The sequence below is a fragment of the Euleptes europaea genome, chromosome 1 (assembly GCF_029931775.1).
Source record: "Euleptes europaea isolate rEulEur1 chromosome 1, rEulEur1.hap1, whole genome shotgun sequence".
Lineage (NCBI taxonomy): Eukaryota > Metazoa > Chordata > Lepidosauria > Squamata > Sphaerodactylidae > Euleptes > Euleptes europaea.
In genome coordinates, this window is record NC_079312.1 from 107,981,973 (window position 1) to 108,006,241 (window position 24,269).

Below are 24,269 nucleotides of genomic sequence, written 5' to 3' on the forward strand. Positions count from 1 at the left end.
TGGGAACAATAACCACTCCATACTCTAGTACAAATGTGGCCGCTGCTCAAAGAGAAGGAAAGCTCAGACTGCACTAATTTTTTTGCAGACAAATAATTTCAACGCCTTTTCCATGTTGTAACTAATTACAGCTACCTTTCATCAGATTCTTATATTAATACGAATAAGTTGTCTTCTTAACATACCAGAGTCTTAGAGATATTAACTAAAATTCTACGGTGCCCTTTCACAGGAGAGCCACCATATATGGGTAGGAGGATTAATATAATCTGTGAAATTGTATTACTTGAAAAAAATGCCTACACAGAGCAAATTTCACCGTTACTGGTCTGTCAGCAAGACACAAATAAGCTGACTTGCTAAAAGCAACGTGGCTCCTTTTGTTTTTCACTCTTTCAGACAATCTAGGCAGAAATTCCCCACAAAGTGACTTTTAAAAAACTGAATCCACTCAGACACATTTTCTACTGGTCAAATGCTGGAAGATAGAATGTGGAGAATAAGAAGGTGAAGTGTTATTTGGAAATGTATATGTGCTTTTGGTTTTAAAAAAGTGCTTATATGATGTTAACTCTTCAGTGGCTTTATTTAATGGATTCATAAGAGCATGCACTGTTTTGAAAATCAACGTAGCATTTTTCTACTGCAGTTCTATCAACACTAACGCAGAATGTTAAAGTTTTTTCTGTTTTATCTAACACATTTTTCTTCTGCCTTTCCTCAAAGCAGCTCAGGACAGTGTAGATAATACTCCCTTCTCTATTTTACCCTGTGAAAATACGTTAAGATGAAAGAATATGACTGGTTCAAGGTCAGAGAGCTTCATGGCAGAGAGGTGATTTGAATCCAGGCTTCCAAGATTCTAGATACTCATACCATATGGCCACTGGTTAGCATTTCTCCTCATCTATGGTACAGTTACTCAGAACTGTAAAATTTGGGGTGTATTATGTTATTTTGGCTTTAGCTTATAATGTTTGTAAGCCACCTTGAGACAAGAGGGAAGGTGGGCTATAAGTATTTTAATTAATCAATAATTTTAAAGAAGTAATCTCTTCATAAAAGCTAACTACCTAATCCTCTATTTACAGCAAGTCAAGTACACATTCAGAATTTTTTTTATCTATGTAAAGTAGCACTCTTTGGTCTAGTTCCTATCAGTCCCACAGAATGATCATGGGATGGAAATGATTTCTTTTAAGTAAAAAGGAACCCTTAAAGGTTGAGCCCCATGTGCAGCAATTACATAATAGCACAGAATATACATCTCGCAAAGCACAGCAGTGGAGAAATGAATGTAACGTGCAGTCCACACAACAAATTATAGCAAAGCAAGCTCCACCTTAAAAATCATCGTCTCTTCATACAACTAAAGTGTTGTTGTGGAACAGCTAATATTTTTGAAATTATCATTCATGCTTGAAAATTACACTGTAAAGTCTTTATGATGCAGCAAGAAGCAATTATGACGGATGCAAATGTGTTACCATTTGGCATTTATGTTTTTATGTTTGACCCGACCATAGATTTTAGCCATAGAACTATTTATCTGCTGAATGGGTAAGAGTTTAGAAATGGATACCAAAGACTACAACCAAAGGTACATTAGGGATAAACATTAGTAAAAATTGTTTACACATTTTTCTGTTTAAGTTCTTCTATAGAACATGTTACTTTGTCAAATACCACTGATACATACGTCCTTAAAAAAAATATTCTTTAAAACAGTATGGAAGAGCACAAGGACTGTTACGCTACCTTGGTCCAGATGTTTTCCCCCAGTCCTAGACTCTTCTAGTCTGTACTTCCTGCCATTTCCAGTGGTTAGACTAAGTTCACAGAGACCATTGTTTATTTCTGTATCTTCAAAGTCCATATGGCTCATGAAGACATCTCCTGCGAAGAATGGGTCTGTCACAAGTGGAGAACAAGGAGGAGAAGGAGAAGAAAGCGATGACCTTGGAGACAGAGATGTCAATGATTTGGGTGTCCCAGTCAAGGACCTCAGAGCTTGCAAACGGCTAGTTGCATCAGTTTTTTGTGATTTCACCACCTCATTTTCATGGATAGTGGTGATGCAGCCTGAAGGGCGAAATCCAGCAGCTCTCTCCAAGAGCAAGAGGTCCATTTTATTCTGGTAGTCAGAGTCCACCTGTCCAAGCTGTTCATAGTACAGATCAGTAAAACTGGCTGAAGTGGAAGAATCCTGACTTGAGGCAAAAAGAGAGCCCCTGCTGGATGCAAGAGAGCCAGGGCTGCTGCCTGAGGACAGGGAAAGCATGCTCGAGGAGAGGCTGTAGAGAAAAGAAGCATATTAGAGATGAAAGGTCCAACTGTAATTCTGAATCAAAACAAAAGAAGGCATGAAGTAGTTTTGCACAAAAGCGATCTCGACTGTAGGAAAAACACAAATTTCATCTCTCGGTATGTTAAACCAAACGTGAAATAATTATGAGGTGAGAGGGATACATATGGAACTGTAGTTCACACAAAGAAAACAATATGCTGTTTTCATCAAACCCTACTAGTGTCTAGTCTAGAGATATGCCATGGAGGTGTAGTTTGGAAAGCGTCCGTTTGGATATGCCCGGCACACAGTTCCTGCTTGGAGCAGACATGTTGGAACTACCTCTTGATGGCTGAGCTCTGAATTGTCCCGCTGATTTTCCTGCCTATGCATTCATGCTTTGACTGCCAAAGCTGATTCCTGTTCTGATTATTACCTTTTTATTCCACCCTCCTTCAAAAGGTTCTCATGACGGAATACGAGAGCTTTCCCTGTTTTATCCTCACAAAGACCCAAAAGACAGCAGCTGCATTTAGGCAAATGCAGGTTTGCCTACCAGATGTCTGTAACAGACCTCAGTTTTCCTGTGAATCCCAGCTAATCTGTTGCTTATTTATTTATTTATTTATGTTATTTATAGTCCGTCTTTCTCAGTGGGACTCAAGGCAGATTACACAGAGTCAATACAATCAACAATATGGGACATTCAATAAACAATGAAATATGATTTGGGTTGTCGACCCAACCAGAAGTCTAAAAAACAGAACTGAAGCAAAGCATAAGTGTTAACATGACACATTAAATGATGCACAATTAGACAAAATCAGACAAGTTGCTAAATTTTGCCTTGGGATAAGTAAGACTTGGGAAACGATAGTAAAGCCATTGCAAAGCTTTAGACTTTTATTCTTCTGTTGTTTTGAACTTTTGTTAAATCTTGTTATAACGTTTGTTATACTGGTCAAAGACCGCAATACAATTTTATGAAATTACACAACAGGAGCCAACCCATAGCAAACTATACACAGTAGTACAGACCACAGTCCCCAATAATTTATCCAAGTCACTTTGTGAAGCCTTTTATAACAGTGCTACTCTAATTGCCTCTGTAGAAAAACCCTCTTGAATAATTCAGTTTAGAATAGTTTGTGGAAAGCCAGGAGAGTGTACGGGCAGTTGTTGACTTTGCCCACTTGCAGGTTGACACCTGCAGAAGGCCTTGCTCAGATGAACAAAGCTGTCGTGGCAGAAGGGGCCTCCCTTCCTTCCTCCAACCAGAATCCCCGGATGTTATCTCAGTTCCTTTACTTTGCCAGACTTCTGGCAAAGTCTCCCACTGTGTATTCAGCCTGCTTACTATAGGTTGGCTGCAATAAATGGAAGGGGAACAAAAGATGGGAAGAAGCATAGGGCAATCCAAGCCTTATCATCCATTCTCTTGGCTAAGGACAGTCAGTCCCCCTCCCCCTATTTAGCTGCTTCATTGAATTCCTGCATTTATTCTCTCTGGAACAAGATCAACCTTCTGCAGCTCCACTCCCTTTCTCTCTTGTCAGTCAACAGTCACCCTCTCTTCCACTTCCTCATCTCTGTCTAGCCACTTCAATTCAACCCCTAAGCTATACTCTGAATATACTCTGAATATATCTTCTATAGCCCTCCTTTTCTCTCTTGAGGCTTTGCTGCCCTTTAAAATTTCCTCTTAACAGAGGCTGAAATCTCAAGCATATTCCCTGCCTAGTGAGTTATCACTAGGAGAGGGATGGAGAGAAGGAGTGAAGGGTTCTTTAAACATGACTGTCTTATACTATGCTTAGAACTGAGTGGGAGCCTTCCTCACTCCCTCTGGAAAGCTATTCCAGAAAAACTGGACTGCTCCTGAGAAGGAGAACACCCAAGTGGTGGCTTAAGAATTACATTTTAAGGAGAGCTCCAAGAGGAGGGACTCAGAAGGACTGAGCTGGCACACAGGTGAATTGTACCTGCTGCATGCAGGTAACCAGTGAAGCCATTTCAAGATGCATGTGATACATTTCCATCACCAGGCTCTCATCAATAGGTGAACTGTCAAATCATGTACCAACTGAAGCTTCCAAACCACACTAGTTCTCTAGAAGTTATTATGTTATGTACGGTATAGGCTATGTCATACAACACATCCAATTCTCCCATTATACCACCAAGTACTATCCAGGAATGAAGTGCTCGAATAGCAACTTTGCTAACTAAACCTTTTGCTCTGGATTCAACTATTAGCAATTGGCAACAGGACCTTTTTCAATTTGCAAGAAAAGCAAATTTAAGGTTAAAGTTCACTCAGAATATTTGTTGAAAGCACATGAGATAAACCGATGAAAACTTACTTTTTCAACTGGATGTGCAGCATTGCCACTAACCGTGTTGTTTCTTCTAGTTCTCTAACTAATTGGTTCCTCTTACTATTTAATTTCAACCTGCAAGAGATTAAAAAAGAGAGCAGTTTAAAATACTGCTCAATGCTGAGAGAAATTAGGAGGCAATGGTTGGGTATGCAATGCCTGAAGATGTAGAAGAACATGGTAAACTCAAAACTTCCGTATGTAGCAAATAATACAGCCCATGGTTTTGCAGTGTTATTTTTAAAAAGCTTTCCCTAGTCAATCAAAACAGAACATTTTACTGCAATAATTTAGACACACACAAAGATATTATGTCAACTGGATCAACACAGGAATGAGGATCTTACCCAGAGGCATCTCCTATGTAAAATAGCTTTTTAATTTTTGAAAACCATAGCTCTTCTGCACTTCGCAGAGCACCAATCAAATTTTAGGAGCCCAGGTTAAATTCTGCAAGTTGGTGGTGGTAGTCATCTTTAAGATACTTTGGAAAGGAAGGGTGTCTACTATTATGCATCTGGCCTTCTCTATGCAGTTTGCCTTTGCAAAAAGTACGCAAAATACCCAGGGACAAATAGATCGGTTATGTAAGGAAGATCAGTATTTCCTGGCAAAGATGCAGAGGAATATTTAAGGTGTTCAAAAAGAATTCTCTCTCACTCCCTTATGCTGTTATGCCAATAGAAAGGAGAGAAAATATATTTAAAAGAAGATACCGTACTTTATTTCTTTGGTAACAGAAAATAATGATATTTCTTCAGATAAAATGAAATGTGATTAGAGAATAAATGGTAGATCTTCCCACATCCAAACACACACACAAAAAAACATTCCTGTATTACTATACTATGCAGATTTTTATTCTGAGGTGTAAATATTAGAATTTTACATTTAATGTGAAACATTTTCTGGGTTTTTTTTTGGGGGGGGGGTTGTTTTGCACTGTGAAAGCACAGCCACGGCAGGTTCAAGGATGTCCAGGTATGGAAAAAAACATTTCTGCATCAAATGTATACCCCAGAGTCTTGTCATTTGCAGTGGATTCTGGGACACACTCAGTTCTTCTTCTTAATATTATTTAAGAAGTTTATACCCCTGCCTTTCTGCCTTCATCAGGGTCACCAGGTTCTTGCATGGAATGGTCTATGGCCTCAGAATTATAAGCTCTTGACATGAAAAAAGGGTTTGCTTCAGAACTTCTTAACATTACAGAGGATTTTGGGTTGTGCCTTCAGCGAATAGGGAGCCTACCATATTATCAGCAATGCAAAAGCCTGAATTTATACGTCACTTCACTCAAGATCTGAGGAGTGGATAATTTTTTTTAACAAAACAGTTGTTTATATTGTAGGTACAGCCTTTCTAGTTCAAAAAATGCAGAAACAGGGAGACTTACTAGGCTGTTTTCTATAACTTCTAGACCATGCAAGGAGAGAATATTGAATTCTCTAAGTGCAGGACTTCTAGAACTCATTTTCAAAATACTAGTCTAAAAACACGAAATAACACCAATGTAGTTGCTTAGCTGAAAGGTTTTATTTTTAGGCCAGTTCGAACATACCCGCTTTCCCATCCTTGCTATTTCTTTTTTTTCTGTCCACAGAAGCAAACATCTCAAAATCAGTTCAAGGTGCCCATGGGCTTTCCTTTCATGAGGTTGTTTATGTGAAGTATGAATAAATTCTGTACTGGTTTTATAAATTATTTTATCTAGCATCCTGGCCATCTTCTGGGCATGGAATAGAGGTCACTAAGGGTGTGGGGGGGAGATAGTTGTGAATTTCCTGCATTGTTCAGGGGGTTGGACTAGATGACCCTGGTGGTTCCTTCCAACTTTATGATTCTACAGGTACGTGCATTATTTACTGAGCTTCCCAGCAGTGCCACTGTACGTTCTTAACCAATATCTTGAAGATTGTGTTTTTCCCTTCAGGCAGTTCTGTGAATGTTGTATATTGTAATTTCATATGTGTTTTAATTGTGTTGCTTGGCCTGCAGTCAAGTCTGTAAATCACATTGGCCTAAATACAAAAGTATGGGTATAAATATTTGAAATACTACAAATTTTCAGAATTTTTTTCTTATCTAAACAAAGGATATGAGCAGCTGGAATGCAGTGAGAGATGAACTAATATCACATGCAACCTGTGGGTTCTGGAATTTCTCAGATGTTTGAAGTTTTCCACATCCCACAGATATGCTTTTAGATCATTTGTGTGGGATGGCTGTTAATTTTTGCACAGGAAGAAGTCTATAAAATCACACAGAAAAAAATGAAGGAAAGCAAGTTCAATTCATTTGTAAGGAGAAGAACAATTGTCAGTAACAGCATTGTAGGCTCTCAGCAATATCTTCCCACACAGATGAACTGCAGGATAGCAATTACACAGAGCCTTTCCACCCTGTTACCGCTTGATCTTCTCAGGGACATAGCCCTACAGATGAAAAAGTGATTCAGCCTCAACATCCAGGCATCACTCTCTTTAACAGCCAACAGGACTATATGAGAGGGAGATGAGTAGTTTTCATCCACTATATCCTCAGTGGTCTAATTATCAAGCTGCATTCTTCCATAACTTCTGTTCCTATGGGGATAACATTTAACAATGCATTTTAATATAAATTTAGCTATAACACTAATGCTGTCTCCTTACAGTTGTCAGGCATTGCTTCTGACGAAATATTAAAGTTAGGCAGTGTAAGAAAGTGACAAAATAACTTCTCCATGGCAACCATGGAGTACCTTGATAGTCAAGGTCCAAGCAAGGGGGAAACAAATACACTTCACAGCAGCCCTGCTGTATCTACAAGCCCACAATTGTGACAAGGTTTATAACATTTGAGCCGCTCTGAGCCCAGCTTGCTGGGAATGAGGTCAGGATATAAATCCAATAAATACATAAATCAAATAAATAAATAAACATTTGAGAAAAACATACACAGTTTTCTCACACTCAGCTCAGGAGACGAACGTATGAGATAGGTCTGGGGAAATTGACCCATCTCACAAATTCGTAACATGCCCAAAGAAACACAGAATCTGAACACAGTAACTTCATGGAGCTGCTCTCCAAGAAAGCAAAGGAAAAAAAAAAAAAAAAATATATATATATATATATATATGTGTGTATATATATATATATATATATATATATGTATATGTGTATATATATATATATATATATATATATATATATATATATATATATATATATATATATATATATATATATATATATATATATATATATTCATTATTTCCGAAGAATGTAAAGTGATCCCCATGACATCTTCTAAAATATTCTTCCCTTTAATTTTTTTTTTAAACTGAGAAAAGTTCGACACATCAGTAACGTTGTCTTCAGTTAGCTAAAAGGAAATCAAGACATTAAATGGTCCCCAACTACCTTTCGGTTAAAGCTTTGCTCTGTGTGTCTCTTGCAGTCCGAAGATCTTCCTCTAGACGCTTTCTTTCCATTTCCAGTCTTTCCACTTCACCTTGTGACCATTTTCTAGGGTTTATGAATCTCATTTCCTTTAGAAGTTCCTCCTTCTCATTGATCAGCATTAATCTATCCCGTTCAGAATCTAGCACACCGGGCCACGCCTCACTATCCAGTTTAGCCAACTGTATCTTTAAGTTTGCTATCCTGTAAGCAGAAGAACAATTCAATTAGAATATAGCATATTGTGTTTCAGTAGCCTCAGTCTATTTCCTGTTAGGTATAAATGCATGTAATTAACGAATACTGCTAGTTCTTATTTATAAATCATGTTGCTCAACAGAGCAGATGGAAAAATAACTCCTCCAAAAGGCCAAATAGATTACGCCTCAATATCCACTGCTACAGTGTTGGCCAATCTGGACCAATCTGGAACAAAAGTCTTACAAATCAGCTTTCACCAGTCCTATCAACTGTGTCTTAATCTAGTGATAAAAGATGGCATCTCAAAGCTTCAGCTGGTGCTTTACTCAGAAGCCATAATTCAGGACTTTTTTTTTTTTGACTGATTATAGTAACTGACTATTGAACTAGTTTCCATAGCAGGGAAGATAACAGCTTAATTAATTTTACTTTCACAATTAATAGAAATCCATCCAAGCAGCACTGCAGCCTTCTTTGCAGTTATGTTAATGTTCAGCTGTCTGATTAAGCCCAACATTGTGCCCCAGTGATGAATTCGCACGGTGTTAGTTCATAATCCATAAATTCCTCTGTGAATTTGTAAAGAGTGTCCTCTAAGAGGATTGTTCAGCTGTAATTTGATAGCCTCCGTCATATAAGCATGGATAGACTAGAGGGGGAATTTTTCAATATCCTGCCATTTTCCCACCTTCAAAGTAATATAGAACTCTATGCATTCAACACTTCACCAAATATCATTCTCTTCCTTATACTGTATAAATAAAATCTTGAAAATAAATTCAGAAAGTCAAACATGATTTTTGTCCCTAGCTGTGAATTTTGCAGACTGTTTAGAACAACTTTACCTGTTTGGTATTCATCGTTTGAAAAGTTAACTTGCACCACTGAGACACTGTAATGCCCAAATTCATACTACCAGAAAGCTTGTGACTTGAGTTTTTTATTGTTCCATTTCCTTGAGTTCCTATCTAGAGGGACAGTATTTAGTCCACTCATTAAAGTGACATACTGAATTCTTAAATCTTATAGCACCCTGCATGTACAAGTTTTTTTCCAAGCCCTGTTGTGTTAATCCTTGCTATTTTAAATCAGCTTGCCCTTCTCATGAATACTGCTTCTATTTCACAGATGAAGATCTGAGGCTGAGATATAGTAACTTTGAAGAACTTGTACTCTGGTTAATGAAATATGGAATCTGACAACAGTAGGAAGCAAATGACGATACAGCATAAACATTTAAACAGGATGGATAAGACTGTTGTTTTTTTAACTACCTCCAATCAGGGCTGGCCCAAGAGTTTCTGGTGCCCTAGGCCAAAGCTTCTTAAACTGTGGGTCACAACCCCACATGGAGCCGCGTAACTGAATGTGGGGGTCATAAAAAAATTGGCAACAGTAAAAGAATTGTTTTAAAATAAATTTCTTTATAATTTATTATCAGTAAATGTTTGATTTGTATACCTATTTTATATACCCAGGGTTGCATAAAAATTTATCGGATAAAAAGGGGTCGTGAGTGGAAAAGGTTTAAGAAGCCTTGCCCTAGGCAAACTACGAAATCCCCCCACCCCATTCAATATAGAGGAAAAACAAGAAAAATTATCTTTATTTCTTAACAATCAAAATGAACACTGTAAAATTAGATAAAAATTAGACACTTTAAAACTTCTATCTAATTTGCCCCTTTAAGGTGCCCCTCAAATCCTGGAGACCTCCTGTTTCTCCTCAGGCCAGTCCTGTGTTCGATGCAGATAAAAACCAAGTTGCATGCATAAACACACACCACAAACATGTCAGTATGCACATATCCAGTGTCCTAATCTAGGTTCATCCTATGCTAAGTCAACAGACCAATTATTTTAATTTGTAACTAATGCAGACAGTATTCAATCTATGAAGCAAGAGTACATTTCTGTGAAAACAGAGGGGAAATAAAAAATGAATTTCTTTTAAAGCTGCTTGCTCTAGGAAGGTGCTTAATCATTTATTTCCCACGTTCAAATAGGGATGCCAGCCTCCAGGTGGGACCTGGGGATCCCATGGTATTATAGCACTCCAGAGATCAGTTCCCCTGGAGAAAATGGATTCTTTGAAGGGTGGACTCTATGGTCTTGTATCCCACTGATGTCCCTGGACCTCCCCAGGCTCTGTCCCCATATCTCTAGTAGTTTCCTAACATGGATCTGGAAACCCTACCCCATATCCCCTGCTGGTGGCCGGGGGACGACGACCTGTCAACCTTAAATTCAAATGTTGTAACTATACCAGTTATAGAAATCTCGAACAGTTAGTATTGTATGGTACCAACATGCTTGACTACCCTTGCCAAAGTTATTCTATCAATTTCAACTATACCATAACATAAATCTAATACTATGTAATCTTGGTGGCTATGTATGATAATAATCGCTATTGGTTGGGCACAGGAAAAAGATGAGACAGAGGGCTGGTGCTGATCAGGAACAGGTCCTGGAGGGCATCAGAAATGTGGTATAAGGTGTTGCCAGCCACACCTTAAATTCTTACTTTGGATTTTGAAATTATTACCAAAATACAACCTAAGCAAATAAGGTACCATAATTTAGGCCATAAAATGTTCAAAAATGGTTCAAAAATGGTTCGTTTCTTTTTAAGTTCATTGTCAGGGTATTGTTAAATAGGCGAACACTGTTACACTATAGCAATAAAAATATATGTACAGACCACAAGAACAGTACAAGAAAGAATAAAAAAGTTTTGTTCTACTTCAGAAAGCAAACTGTCTTGGGGCCTTTGCAGTCCTGAGGTACTATACAAGTGTTGCTTAGAACTGGAAAAGCTCATGGAAGAGTGCACAATTTGTATGTAAAGCAGAATCCCGTCGAGTTCTTGCCAGCCCCTCTGCCCTCCTGCTAGTAGCAGCTGAGCAAGAGCTACTCAGTGAGTGAACTGAGAAAGCAATGTTGACCCAACATCGGTCGAAATAGAGCAGGCAGGAGGGAAGCTGAGAGCTCCTACGGGCTGACTTCAGAGCTCTCAGCTCCACTCCTGTCTCAGACAAGCCTCCCCTACGACTAGCTGCCGGCACTCTGTGGTCCGTCTTATGCATATTTACTTTGAAATAAGCTCCACTGTGCTCAGTGAGGTTTACTCCTGTGTCAGTATGTGTCTGTGTAGGATTGCAGCCTTTGTATCTCAGCAGCCTGTCTTGCCGAAGGTCTGATCAAGTAACACACTCCCAGGTGCTTCAGAGCTGCTAAGACGGGCAAGTGGTCAGAAATTACATTGTTGTTCCTCCAAACTACCTTGCAGAAGTTTGTGAGCTGCCCCATTTGCAATACGGTCATAAAAGAACAAACTTCACTGCAAGTGTGCTGTGAGCATCACTTTAAGGAACTTTTAAATTTTTTTTGTGACATTCATGAACACATGAAGCTGCCTTATACTGAATCAGACCCTTGGTCCATCAAAGTCAGTATTATCTACTCAGACCGGCGGCAGCTCTCCAGGATCTCAGGCAGAGAAAGGTCTTTCACATCACCTACTTGCCCAATCCCTTTAACTAGAGATCCCGGGGATTGAACCTGGGACCTTATGCATGCCAAGCAGATGCTCTACCACTGAGCCACAGCCCCTCTTTCCTTAACTACAGTGATTGGGTTAGACAGCAACAATCATTTCTATGAATTCCATGGGACTGATGGAGTTTCTGCTGGTTTCCCCATCCTGTGGCAGTCCTCTGACCCCCCCCCCCTTTGCTCTTTCTTGGAATCTGGAGCAGCATTTGGGGAGACATTTTGGACTGCAATAGGAGAGGAAGGTAGCAAAGTCAGTTCCGCTGACAGAAATCCTTCCATCAGCAGAGATTTTCAGCAGGATCCAAACCAACCTTTGGTCTAAGATTAAAATATAGCAAAAAGTGCACAAATTATTGCACTGCTTTTCTTTTTGAGAAATGTATGGGCTGCCATACAATTTCCATTTCCGTGTTGGATGCAAACAATTTTCCAGTAAAGGAAGATACTTCCATAGTGGAACAGAACTTTCCTGCTCCCTCTCATGGATCTCCATAAAATGCTGCTCCTGGGAGACAGAGGACCCTCAGGAATGGCATAAGGGGCAAATTGGGGATCCGCAGAAGGGATCCCCATCCATTAATGGAAAATTTAGTCTGGATCCAACTTTCCTTTCCAAAATGGGTCCATCAAATTGAAAAATTTGCCCACCCTTAGTTTACAGGATGATCACTATATCTCATAATTATCATTCTGACCTCCACACTGGCTTACAGTTCATTGTATGTTGCAGCATCAACACTTTTTGAAAATAAAAGCCTTCCAATAAAACATTTTCAAAAGCATAAATTAGAAATTTGCCTGGAGACTGACAAACCAATCCCAATATTCTAGACGCTGAATTTATTGAATAAATTTGCTGTCACAAGAAATAAAAGGCTAGACTGTGAATTTTAATTGCCAATAACAATAAAGAAAGCTTGACTTACCTGCGCTTTGCCTCTTCATATTGGAGTCGCAGTCTCACCTTCTCAGCCAACTGATTATTACTGCTCACGATAAACTAAAGAAACAAAATATGAAGTGTCAAAAATTTTCCTCTTTGTAAACATAGGCACATTAACACAAATGCCATGAGATGTATGTCAGATGCAAAGTTCAACATTAGTGCTGAAAAATAAAATAAACAAATCCGGATCATTTTACATCATTAACTGTATAGGTGAGGGACACAGAAATATAAGATCCCTTGCTGATCAGATGCAAACGCACTAGGTTGCTACAGACCATCCAGTAACTAGGGGTGCACATATTGATATGCCAAATGGACCTCCCCCCACAAAAAAATAAACTTTTCGGTGTTTTCGGGGTGGTGGTGTTGTATCGAAAAAATGGCAGCAATTAAAGGGAGCAGAAAAGAGGATCCCCGCACAATTATCTGGGGCTGCTTTAGCCCAGCTGCCATTTTTAACCCCTCCCTCCCCCCTCCCTCATTTACCTGCTTCTCATTTACCCCTCCCTCATTTACCTGCTGCCAACTTTGGAGCGAGCGGGACGCAAAACTGAAGGCTGTGTTCGCTCCCAGCTGAGAGGGAGCACAGCCTTCAGTTCTACCCCAGCCTTCATCTCTGTGCCCCATATTTTTTGGGTTTGGGTTTATTAACCCAAAATTTTTCAGGGAACGCTGAATTAAGTATTCAGCTTTTTCCAGATTTTTTGAAAATTTCCATGTCTATTAAACCTGAATCGGAAAAATATCGGAAAAAATGATACATGCCCCTACCAGTAACAGTTCTAATGGGATGCAAGACCTGCAGCAACACTCAGCATTAGGTAACGTTTTAGATTTTACATACATTTCCAGAAACATCTGTTTGGGATCCAACATCCAGATACTGCCCAGGTGATGAGAGACTGGAGCCTTCCAAAGATGTGTTGCTGGCCCACAAGTCGAAGTGTGATCCTCTGTCCATTACAAAATTGTCTTTCAACCTGGCAAGGCACTGGAACAACAGGAGACAAGTCATAGTTATTATGGCTGCCTCACTTCCCTAATGGCCACTAGTTCATCTTGTTTTTAAAGAAAAGATTTAAGACGGTGGGATCTATACTTGAAAAATTAATCCCTTAGTTGTGGGAAAAGACACGCAAACAGTCTGTTTATATACATTTCTGCTTGACTGTATTTTTGTCCCCTTTAAACAAAGAACTCCACCTAACTTTTGTAACAGTTTAACACAAGCATTTTTATAGTTACAGAGTTACTGTAATAGTAGCTGAAGTCTGTCACATCAATTCCATACCTCCATGAGGTCTTGCTTTTCTTTCTCCCCTGAACTGATGGCTTTCTTGATAGTTTTCATTTCAGTTAAGATAGCTTGCGCCTCATCAAGTTTATATCCACCTCGAGTGTCAGACATTTTCATATCAATTCTTCAGTGTGATTTATAAAACAGAAGAGAAACAATTATTAACAAGAAGACTCTTCAAATTAGCACCATGCGTGTATTTTGATTCAGCAATCTGTTAGCATAAAGCACTGATGGATGCAGCTCTTTTCCTCCCCCCAGTAAGTCCTTTCTGAGTTGCAGGACTCGCGAGGAATAACAGCTGAGTAGGTTGGAATACCATGGACTGCCAAAAAAACAAATCAGTGGGTTATAGATCAAATTAAGCCTGAACTGACCCTAGAAGCTAAAATGACTAAACTGAAGCTATCATATTTTGGTCACATTATGAGAAGGCAAGAGTCACTAGAAAAGACACTCATGTTAGGAAAAGTTGAGGGCAGCAGGAAAAGAGGAAGACCCAACAAGAGATGGATTGACTCAATAAAGAAGCCACAGCCCTCAATTTGCAAGACCTGAGCAAGGCTGTCAAAGATAGGACATTTTGGAGGACATTGATTCATAGGGTCGCCATGAGTCGGAAGAGACTTGACGGCACTTAACACACACACAGGTTGGAATACTACACTGAAGAAGGGGAAGGAAGCAAAATCAACTTGTCCTCTTTTCTGTCCAATGATAGATTTTTAATTTTGTTCTATTTGAGTAAAGTAGCTACTTGTAAAATATGCTTCAGAGAATCCCAGACATGCAGGTCAAGACCTAGTGATCATTAACTTACTTCTTCAGTGTTTGGTAACCAAGTTCCTTGTACTGGAGTTCCTGTCTCATGTGAGCTACTTCTCTCTTAAGTTTATTAACCTGTAGAAAATAGGGAACAGCAAAACTGTTCTAACCAAAACTTACCACTAGTACACTCAGTACTGTATAATCCTGTCAAAAGACATGCTTAAACATTTTTAGATTCTATTTTTTTAAGTTCAATTTATTAAAGATTACTTTGATGATATACTATGACAACATTAGCCATCCTTTGCAAGAAAAATGGTAATTAAATATACTAAATGCATATGGATTTCTGACCTTTTTAATATTTAGAAATGACAAATGAGAAATGCAACCGATTGCTATTCTGTAGCTCAGAACCATCCCCCAGTGTAGAGGTGATTTATTTAGCAGCACATGTGCACCTTAAAACTGTGAAGTTTTAATAATTGCTAACATACTTTTTAAATGTTTAGTTGACTAATGCGCAATGCAATCTCTCAGTGACCGAAGTAGATACAGGCGCCAGCCAAAGAACAAAGTATTTAACAGAATGGCTTTATCAGCTAGGGAACATAGAAACATCTAAAATATCTGTTGAGGATGAGCAGATTCTGTGACAAACTATGCCTTTGTATAAAATTAAGAAAACAACTTCCATGATATATATTACCATGTGGCATTGATACAATTTTTTCAACACTTCCAGATGTTTTGTCATTATTTTTCATATACTGTTTATAATATATTTATACAATTAATGATTTGCTTTTCTTAAAGTAGCAAGTCTTTCTATTGGACAATCTCTAAAAATCAAGCATTTGCACTCGCAGACTGGGAAATTATCATGAATTGTAAACACATGCCCTTGTTGCTTCTCACTCTTATCTTTAGTCATATATGTTTAGCATATGCTTGCTCCTTAACAGCTACACAGTGACCTCGGGACATATTAATTGCTGGCCTCTGCAGATATAGATCTTTGATGGTTTAATATAATTAATATAACAAATCTTGAGACATAATTATGATTTTGATTATACCATAGAGGGCATTTTGACAAATAATGGAAGTATTAAGTCATCTCTATAACACATCCTTACTTAGGGATTTTTTTATTCTACAAAAATGAATAACATCTTAGAACGGCATTGGTCCATACAGATTTGTCACACCTCTGTAAATTGTAAGCATTGGATTCTGAGACAATTCAAATAACTCAAAAACTCAGTTATAAAAATCTTACCCTAGATTTTGTGGTGGCAATTTCAGCTTTAAGAATCTCTGGATCATACTTTGAACCAGATGAGGAACTGGAGACTACTATAAAGAGGTGAGAAAAATCTTTAAAGCACACCATAGTGGGGAACAGTACACAAAACAATGCACCACATTTTCCTTCTAAACACAGAAGCTCACTATAAACACAATGTTTTAGGTAACAAACCTAATGAAAAGTATCATCATCTGTAAAGCTTTCAATTGTCAGCTTGTTTTAAGAAATAAAGCCTTAATGGAGTCTATTAATAATAGTTATTTGCAGTGTTCTTTGTGTTAAAAAAGTGAAAATACTACTATATAAGGATGCACTAATTTCCATGAGCTCTCTCATCAGGACCTTGAAGATCCCACCAGCCCCCCAGTGATGGTACTCAGTACTGGTGAGTAAAAAAAGGTTAAGGTAAAGGTCCCCTGTGCAAGCACCGGGTCATTCCTGATCCATGGGGTGACGTCACATCCCGACGTTTCCAAGGCAGACTTTGTTAGCGGGGTGGTTTGCCAGTGCCTTCCCCAGTCGTCTTCCCTTTACCCCCAGCAAGCTGGGTACTCATTTGACTGACCTCGGAAGGATGGAAGGCTGAGTCAACCTTGAGCCGGCTACCTGAAACCGACTTCTGTTGGGATCGAACTCAGGTCGTGAGCAGAGCTTTTGACTGCAGTACTGCAGCTTAACACTCTGTGCCACCATAAAAAAGCCCTGATTATTTGCTACTGTGAATTATTGTCAATGTTTGTTATCACCACACATCTGTACAGTATGGCCATGATCCAATGTCATTTTGTACATCTTCTACAACAGAACTCATGCTTGCCTCTTGGTACTAGGAGCTGGTACAGAGGAAATTGAGAAGGACGCCTCAATTACACATGCCGTTTTTTTGCTCATACGTAAGTGATTTGTCTAGTCTGTGGCCCTTATCTGCACGGCAAACATAAATAACACCTTGAAGTACCGCTAGAACAAAAGGATAAACAGAAAACCATCAAGTACTCACAGCTGGTCTGAGATCCCAGCTTGTGTTCCCAGACATCATGAAGTTGTTGGTATTCCTGCTGCGCCAGTTCAAGCCTCTGTTGCTTCACTTGGTAAATCTCCTTCTGAGCTGTCAGTGCCTCTTGTGCCAATACAAGGTAGTCCTTCAGCATATGCTCCTGCTCCCGTCTCCATTGTACTCGAGGATCCTCTATCTGGGTGGTTTCTTTAAACAAAACAAAAAAAGTAAAGATAAATTTTAAAAACCTAATTTGACAGCCACATGCCTAAAATCAATATTTCTAACATATCTCATTTTTCACTCTATGAATGTGGCATTTTGTGTCTGCCAAGGATATAAAACTACTAGATACAAAGCAGTGGTAAACAAAACAAAAACACCTCCTTAGAAACACAGATCTGTTCCTATCACTCCAAACTGAATTATACAATCAGGCTGCAGGGCAATTACAGAAATTGTTAACCTGGAGCTGTTAGTATGTGTGAAGAACGTTATTGCAGATATGCTTCTATTAACTCAAAGTTAATACTCTCATGGAACTGACAACAGCCTTGGATATCCCAACAGGAAAACCAGAAAGGCCAGGCAATTAGTGTATGTAATTATGTATGTAACCTATCTTCCATTTCATTACAGTTTATTGTTTATTATATAATATGCAAAAATTTGCTTTCGAGTATTGCATATGATGGATGTTACATCTTTCTGGGTCACCTATTCCCTTGCCTAAATGCAAGTATGCTAGTTATTCCCTAGTCACAGCCTACCATTTGAGGATTTATTAGACAAAACATAGCTAACACAGATATATAAGTATGCCTACTCATTTTAGGTAGCTACTTCCATTTTAGGTAGCTACTGGAGTCCAGAAGAAAGGGCAGGCAAACAAGAACTTTACATAACATGTGCCCCTTTCACACTGCCATTTTAAACCGATTGTCATCCATGGCTGCCCGATTCCTTGTAAAGCGACAAGGGGATGGAAGTTTCAGACAGCATATTTAAATCCATTTATGAGCCGTGTCTGAAGCCCTTGGCCCATTTCCAACCATGTCGCTTCCCCCTGCCCTTTTTTTGCAGTGTGTTCTGTTTCGGCTTTTTATTTTTATTTTAACGTTCTAACTTTTGTGCTACAGCACTAGACCAATACAGGAATTCAATGACGGCTGCAAGCTGTCATTCCACCCTGGGGGAAATGGTGAGGGGGGATTGGCACTTTCAGAAGCGCCACAGACATTTCAAACATTCAGAAGCACAAAGAAACCTGAAAATGGAAGAAAGGAATTCCACACACCCCTCCAAAGGCTCAGCCCCACTTTGCAAATAGGACACAAGTGCTTTGTTTGAAAAGGTAAATAAAATCTGTTAGTCGCCAGCAGCTAAAAGATTACAAAGGCTGTTTTGAACGAGGTCGTAGTCTCAGCTATAAGTAAAAGAACTGTCTTAGAGTCTTGGCTATTCCCACCTGAGATGTACACGGCTCCCTAGTTCCCTGGAACAAGAGTGCATGATATTGCAAATATAAATGGGAAGATACCAATATCTGAATTTCCATTTCATTCTGGTTTATAAGCAAGTGAGCATGTATGTGCCAGTGCAGAAGGGAAATATTTTCTTTGAAAAACAAGAACAAGAATTTCGGTTTTACAACCAGCTTTAAATGCTGCAGGGTGTCTAAACGAATCATGTTTGAGCTAGGATGCCTAGCTACCACATAATGAATAATACATACAAAAGGGACTGCAGGAAACCAAGGGAATCTAATCTCCATAATTTAGAAGTTCTTTAAACATTTAGTAAAACCTGTTGTGGTAAGGAAGCTGTTGAAACAAAGATTTTCTTCCAGGCCAAGTAATCTGGGATACAGAAGAATACCCTGCCACAGACCCAGACCAAAAGACTTAAATATATTGTGCCTTCCTGTAGCTATTGTGACAGTGGCTGCCAGCAGATACAGCATATGGTCAGAGAGCTTAGTAAATACAAAAGACAGAGAGAGAGGGCGTACTTCAAAAACATATCCCAAGCCCCTTCTCTCCCCACCTTTTACTTTAAAATCCAAGATGTTGTCTTTGATATAGTTTTTTAGGACCTTCTAGGACATCTCAACCCTATTTTTGTGAAGATGCAAGTGTAAATAATTCTGGCATCTGTATCTCTGTGTGTGATTTCGATCGCTAAAAGGCTTGCTATATACACACTTGGGAGAAAGAGTGGAACTGTAGAGAAAAACGCAACAATAAATTTCTTTGCTGCTTCTTCCAGTGGTTTGACATTATCTCTGCTGGTTTTACATAAAATTTCAACCAACAAGAGTATCAGTAATGGTAGCGGCAAATGTTATTACTTACCCAATAAGAGACATTCGGCAGGCAAATTGACAGATACCAGTGATGACAGACTGCACAAGTACCACACAAATACCAAGATCTGCTCTTTCCCATATCTAATAGATTTACAGTGCAATCCTAAAGAGAGTTGCTCCAGTCTAAGCCCATTCATTACAACAGGCTTAGACTGCAGTAACTTTCTTAAGGATTACTCTGTAAGTCTTATCACTTTCTAGCAATTAATTAATTAAACCCAATCCATCAGTTACAGTACTACTTAAGCTTCAACTAATAAACAAGCTATTATCCTCCATAAGACAGAAATTTATCCCAGCTGCTACTGAAAAATGGCCCATTGGGCCAGTCATAAGATATTATACATGCTTTTAATACAAATTGCCAACCAGTATTGGGTTTAAGTGAATTGTGAGATAATTTTGAATCAGGCAAATGTAGTGTCAGGGAGATTGCCAATAGATTATAAGTCTATCTTCTCTCTATATACTCAAATGAAGCCCAAGGAAAAGCAAGTACCACTTTTCATTAATAATGTAATCAGGATGTTGCTATTCCATGTTCAGTTTAATTATCTTTTGCCAAAATCATAAATCTCTGCTGATGGAAGCTCTAGTGGAATGAATGAGGCTTGTCTCCACAAAGCATCTGAATCAGGTTACCCGTTTATAAGAAACTGCATCTATTCTCTTGACTTTAAATTGGATTTCAATCTGTCCTTGAGCTTAGTTGAAATAATTATATTCAAAGTCATTTGACAATTATCGCTTCCTCATCCTTGTAACATGCCATAGCACCATAAAGAATGAAAAACAGCACTAACTTCATCTCAAAATCTGATGACAGCCAGCAACTAGTTCAAATATCTGTCTAATTCTAAGGGATTAATATTTATTATTTAATAATAAGAGGCATATAGCACTTTCAGGTGTTCAGAAATCTTTAAACCACCCTTAAAATAGGGCAGTGTTTCATCTGCATATTGAAGACAGGAACCTGAGATTGAAAGACAGCTGCTTGTCTAAGATCACCTACAAAAATCCATGACATGGGCATGATTTGAATGAGGAACTTTCCAATTTGAACTGGCTTTGAAAAGAAAATAAAGTTAGTAGGATGCAAGCTAGCAGAGTTCACCAAATGAAGTCTCTCAAAAGTCTCATCTTATTCTTATTAACCATAAAGTCTCAATAGTTTACCAGAAAGTAGAAAGCTGTCATGAACAACAACTTGAACATAATACTAAAGATAACAGTACGCACTAGGTCTGCAGCAAATGACTATGCTATTGCATGTCCCACAGGTTTTCAAGGAATCTTGTTTCATCAAATCAGACTGGATGTTTCAACCAATCAGATTGGATGTTGGCAGAAAATATGCTAATCCAACTTCTAGGCTGAAAAACCAAAAGGATTCATAGGACCTCTCAGCCAAAAGGTGTGCTAGGAATAAACATGCCGTCAACAATATATTACAGGAATTCTAGAGGGAAATGTAATCTACTTCCACTGCCATTCTAAAACAATATTTAATGTTTGATCCTACAACAGCAATCTATGTGCTTTAGCTAAGTAAGAACTAGGACAAAGAAGACACCTGGAAGTGGAAGACAAATATGTAAGACCTGTTCTGGAGCTGGCCACATATATACACCATGCATTTGTAAAAGACACCGAGACTGAACCCACAAGTACAACCCCAATTTTCAAGTGGAATATTTATACTTGGATCAGTGGAGATAAGGTATGTTGTATGGATTAAGTGTTTTCACACTCTGTACAAAATTATATCACACTTACTGGTGTTATGGTCGATATAATAAACTCCAACCTGAGGGTCATATGCTTCTTCCCATCCCAATGGTAACTCATCACTTATGCAGTCAGCAAAGGTTAGCGGCTTAGTGTACCTGAAAGGAAAAAATATGGATATTTTGAAACAGTTTTCAAACAAAGTTAATGGCAGTCCTTCCACTAAAAAATAGTTAAGGGGAAAATAGCTGGAATCTACATGGCGGAGCTTAATATTTAGCAATACTCCCACAAATATTCTCATTTTATCCATTTATTAAACACAGCAAGTTTATTCAATATAATTTCTAGATAAAATTCTCATTCCTGACCTGACAGCAAGTACTTATTCAATAAGACAACATGAAGGTCTCCTATCAACAAATTCTGCCCCCACAATGAACAAAAAAGTCTGTCTATGAGGACTTACTTCAAAAATACTTAGGCATATAGAAGCAAGTTATGTTTGATTTGCAACGTGTGAATTATTAAAACTGCACAAAAGAAATAAGAGGATGAGGAATATTTAATTACATCATGCGACAAAGTACTACACCCTGATTTATCACAATAAACTAGTTTATACTCTCCGCAATTCCTACACACTGCAAGTGCAAGCACTAGGTAATAATTTCTTTTTAAGTAGCCTCTCTTATAAACCATCCTTCCTCAGTCCTGCAAAGATGTTAATACATAAATAAATGTTTAAAAGAGTAGTTTACTGGTTTTTATAATGGTAAGAAAAAACTGTCCTGAAAACCCAGCAGAAATGCTAAATGAGTGTGGATGTAAATATCTGAAATAAATTAAAGATCTATGCAATTTTTAAAACTTCCCTTTTAAATACATTAAAGATCTGTACAATTTTTAAAACTTCCATTTTTAGCTTAGTTCTGCAATTAAACTGAGAACAAAAGGAGAGCAGAAGAAGATTTATGGCTAATGTATTAGTAGAAGCAATTCAGCCAAGCCTAAGTACTTTTACGTCCCATTGATTACAGTCAGGGATTTATGACTGCTGAAATTCAACTGGCTTGCTAACAATCAGCTTCAACAGCCCTAAACTCCTATCACAAATTCTGTCTATTCATAATGAGCCTGACCAGGATTACTCCAGTGTGCCCTTTCAGAGGTCTTCAGGACCAATTTTAAAACGACTCATGCCAATGAGTAAAACAGTGCTATCCAACAGAAAAAAACACACATTTTCACATTATGGATCAGAGCTACACACACAATACAATGAAAAGACCTTGTCAAGTCTAATGTGCGAAAAGTAATTAAAGTAATTAAACAAGAAAAAAATTAAACTGTGAGTTGAATCCAGTATAACATTTCTGTTTGAGCAAGAGCTCCACAGAAGCAGAAATGCAAGAAAAAGGATATCAGTAGTCAAACTTATTGTATTACCACTTGCATTTCTGCTTGTGCAAGACAATGTGAAAACAATGTCTTGCCACAGTAATAAATAGGGAATGAAGCGTTAGATGTGGCACAAAAATCTCACACAAATGGAACTTAAATAAATGAAAAGTACATTAAAAGTTGCACATTTAGAAGGCAATGCTTCAAATAGTAAAAAGCCTCTATCTTTAGGTCTAAACTAGACATTTGCTGTGAGTTTTGTATTCAGCACTTCTAGCAATTTTTTAAGGTGAATTTTCAATCATGTGAGGACCCCATTGGATAAAGACCACAGTACACACATTGTCCAAGCTTACATACAGGATTAGTTCAACAGGGCAAACAGCAGCTCCCCAGGGCCATCTCAGGCAGGGAGGGTGTGTGTGTGATAATCTATTTTGATATTGTGGTTAAATGTATGCAACACCTCTGTTTAAATGAATAAATCTTGACCAAGCATTAGTATTGGATTGTTGGCTGTTTGAAGTTGATCTCCTTTTGGGTGGGAGTACATTCAGTAATATAGCTGGAATTACCTCAATAAGAGGTAATTTTCTTTAATTCCTTGCATTACACTAATAGCACTTTGCTCAAGCTTAGTACGTGTACAGTAGAAAGCAAGAGAAACATTTACAATTGTGAATAATATGGAACACTGGATAAGACAAAGGAGAGCAAGGTGCAAGACTGAGAGTTTATTTAGCTCTTCTAAGTCCCAAATTGCTCAAGGTGGGAACTGAAAAACTTTCTATAGACGATCCCTTGATGAAGCATACTGCGAAATGCAAAGAGCTAAATAAACTCTCAACCTTGCACCTTGCTCTCCTTTGTCTTCTCCTGCCCACTGGATGGCCTTATTTTTCGCCTAATATGGAACACTGCTGCTAGCACAGCAGTGATATTTCTAGGAACAACCTGGACTGGAAGAAGTAATAATGCTGTTTCAAAATAATGAGTCGATGTGTTTTTGACTTCACAGGTGATGGCATAGCTCCAAGCTCCAAATTCAGATGATCACAGTTCACATCCCCATAATGATTATGTTCTCCGTCCTACTGCACAGCTCCAAGTTTCAGTCTAACCCAGCAAGTCTCCACCCCGCTTTCTTCCTGGCTTCCCAATCCTAACAGCTCCTTTATTCACTCAGGACAGCTCTTGGCTAATTATTTCTCTTTCTAGCAGGCCGCTTATATCCTGGCTAGATTCTCCCTTAACAATAAGTATCTACCAATCCACACCATCTTTATTTTGCAGGCTTTGCCAAGCAGGCATTGTCATAGAGACTATATAATTTACCTTCTTTTCTATTAGCCTTACAGTGTGCCTGAAAGATACTGAAGCACAAGGTTCCTTTCCAGGAAATGGGAGCTGTGCCATGAGGAGGCAACTAACCCACCCAGGACACCTTTTCTTATGTACTTGTTGTGAATTGGGAAGCCCAACAAAGTACTCTCAGTTATGGGGAGGGGCTGTGGCTCAGTGGTAGAGCATCTGCTTGGCATGCAGAAGGACCCAGGTTCAATCCCCAGCATCTC

The 24,269-nt window shown here is 38.6% G+C and overlaps 1 protein-coding gene across 1 annotated transcript in view; it reads right to left on the minus strand.

The window, feature by feature from the left end:
• WWC1 (WW and C2 domain containing 1) overlaps positions 1 to 24,269 on the minus strand; it is a 94,280-nt gene that overhangs the window by 23,648 nt on the left and 46,363 nt on the right. Inside the window, exons 2-11 of the mRNA XM_056862432.1 lie at positions 21,340 to 21,449; positions 17,196 to 17,399; positions 16,166 to 16,242; positions 14,936 to 15,015; positions 14,110 to 14,239; positions 13,663 to 13,809; positions 12,796 to 12,869; positions 8,073 to 8,315; positions 4,651 to 4,740; positions 1,759 to 2,294 (exon numbers count right to left, since the gene is read on the minus strand). Coding sequence (XP_056718410.1) covers positions 1,759 to 2,294; positions 4,651 to 4,740; positions 8,073 to 8,315; positions 12,796 to 12,869; positions 13,663 to 13,809; positions 14,110 to 14,239; positions 14,936 to 15,015; positions 16,166 to 16,242; positions 17,196 to 17,399; positions 21,340 to 21,449 — 1,691 coding nt within the window. The remainder of the gene's footprint in view (positions 1 to 1,758; positions 2,295 to 4,650; positions 4,741 to 8,072; positions 8,316 to 12,795; positions 12,870 to 13,662; positions 13,810 to 14,109; positions 14,240 to 14,935; positions 15,016 to 16,165; positions 16,243 to 17,195; positions 17,400 to 21,339; positions 21,450 to 24,269) is intronic.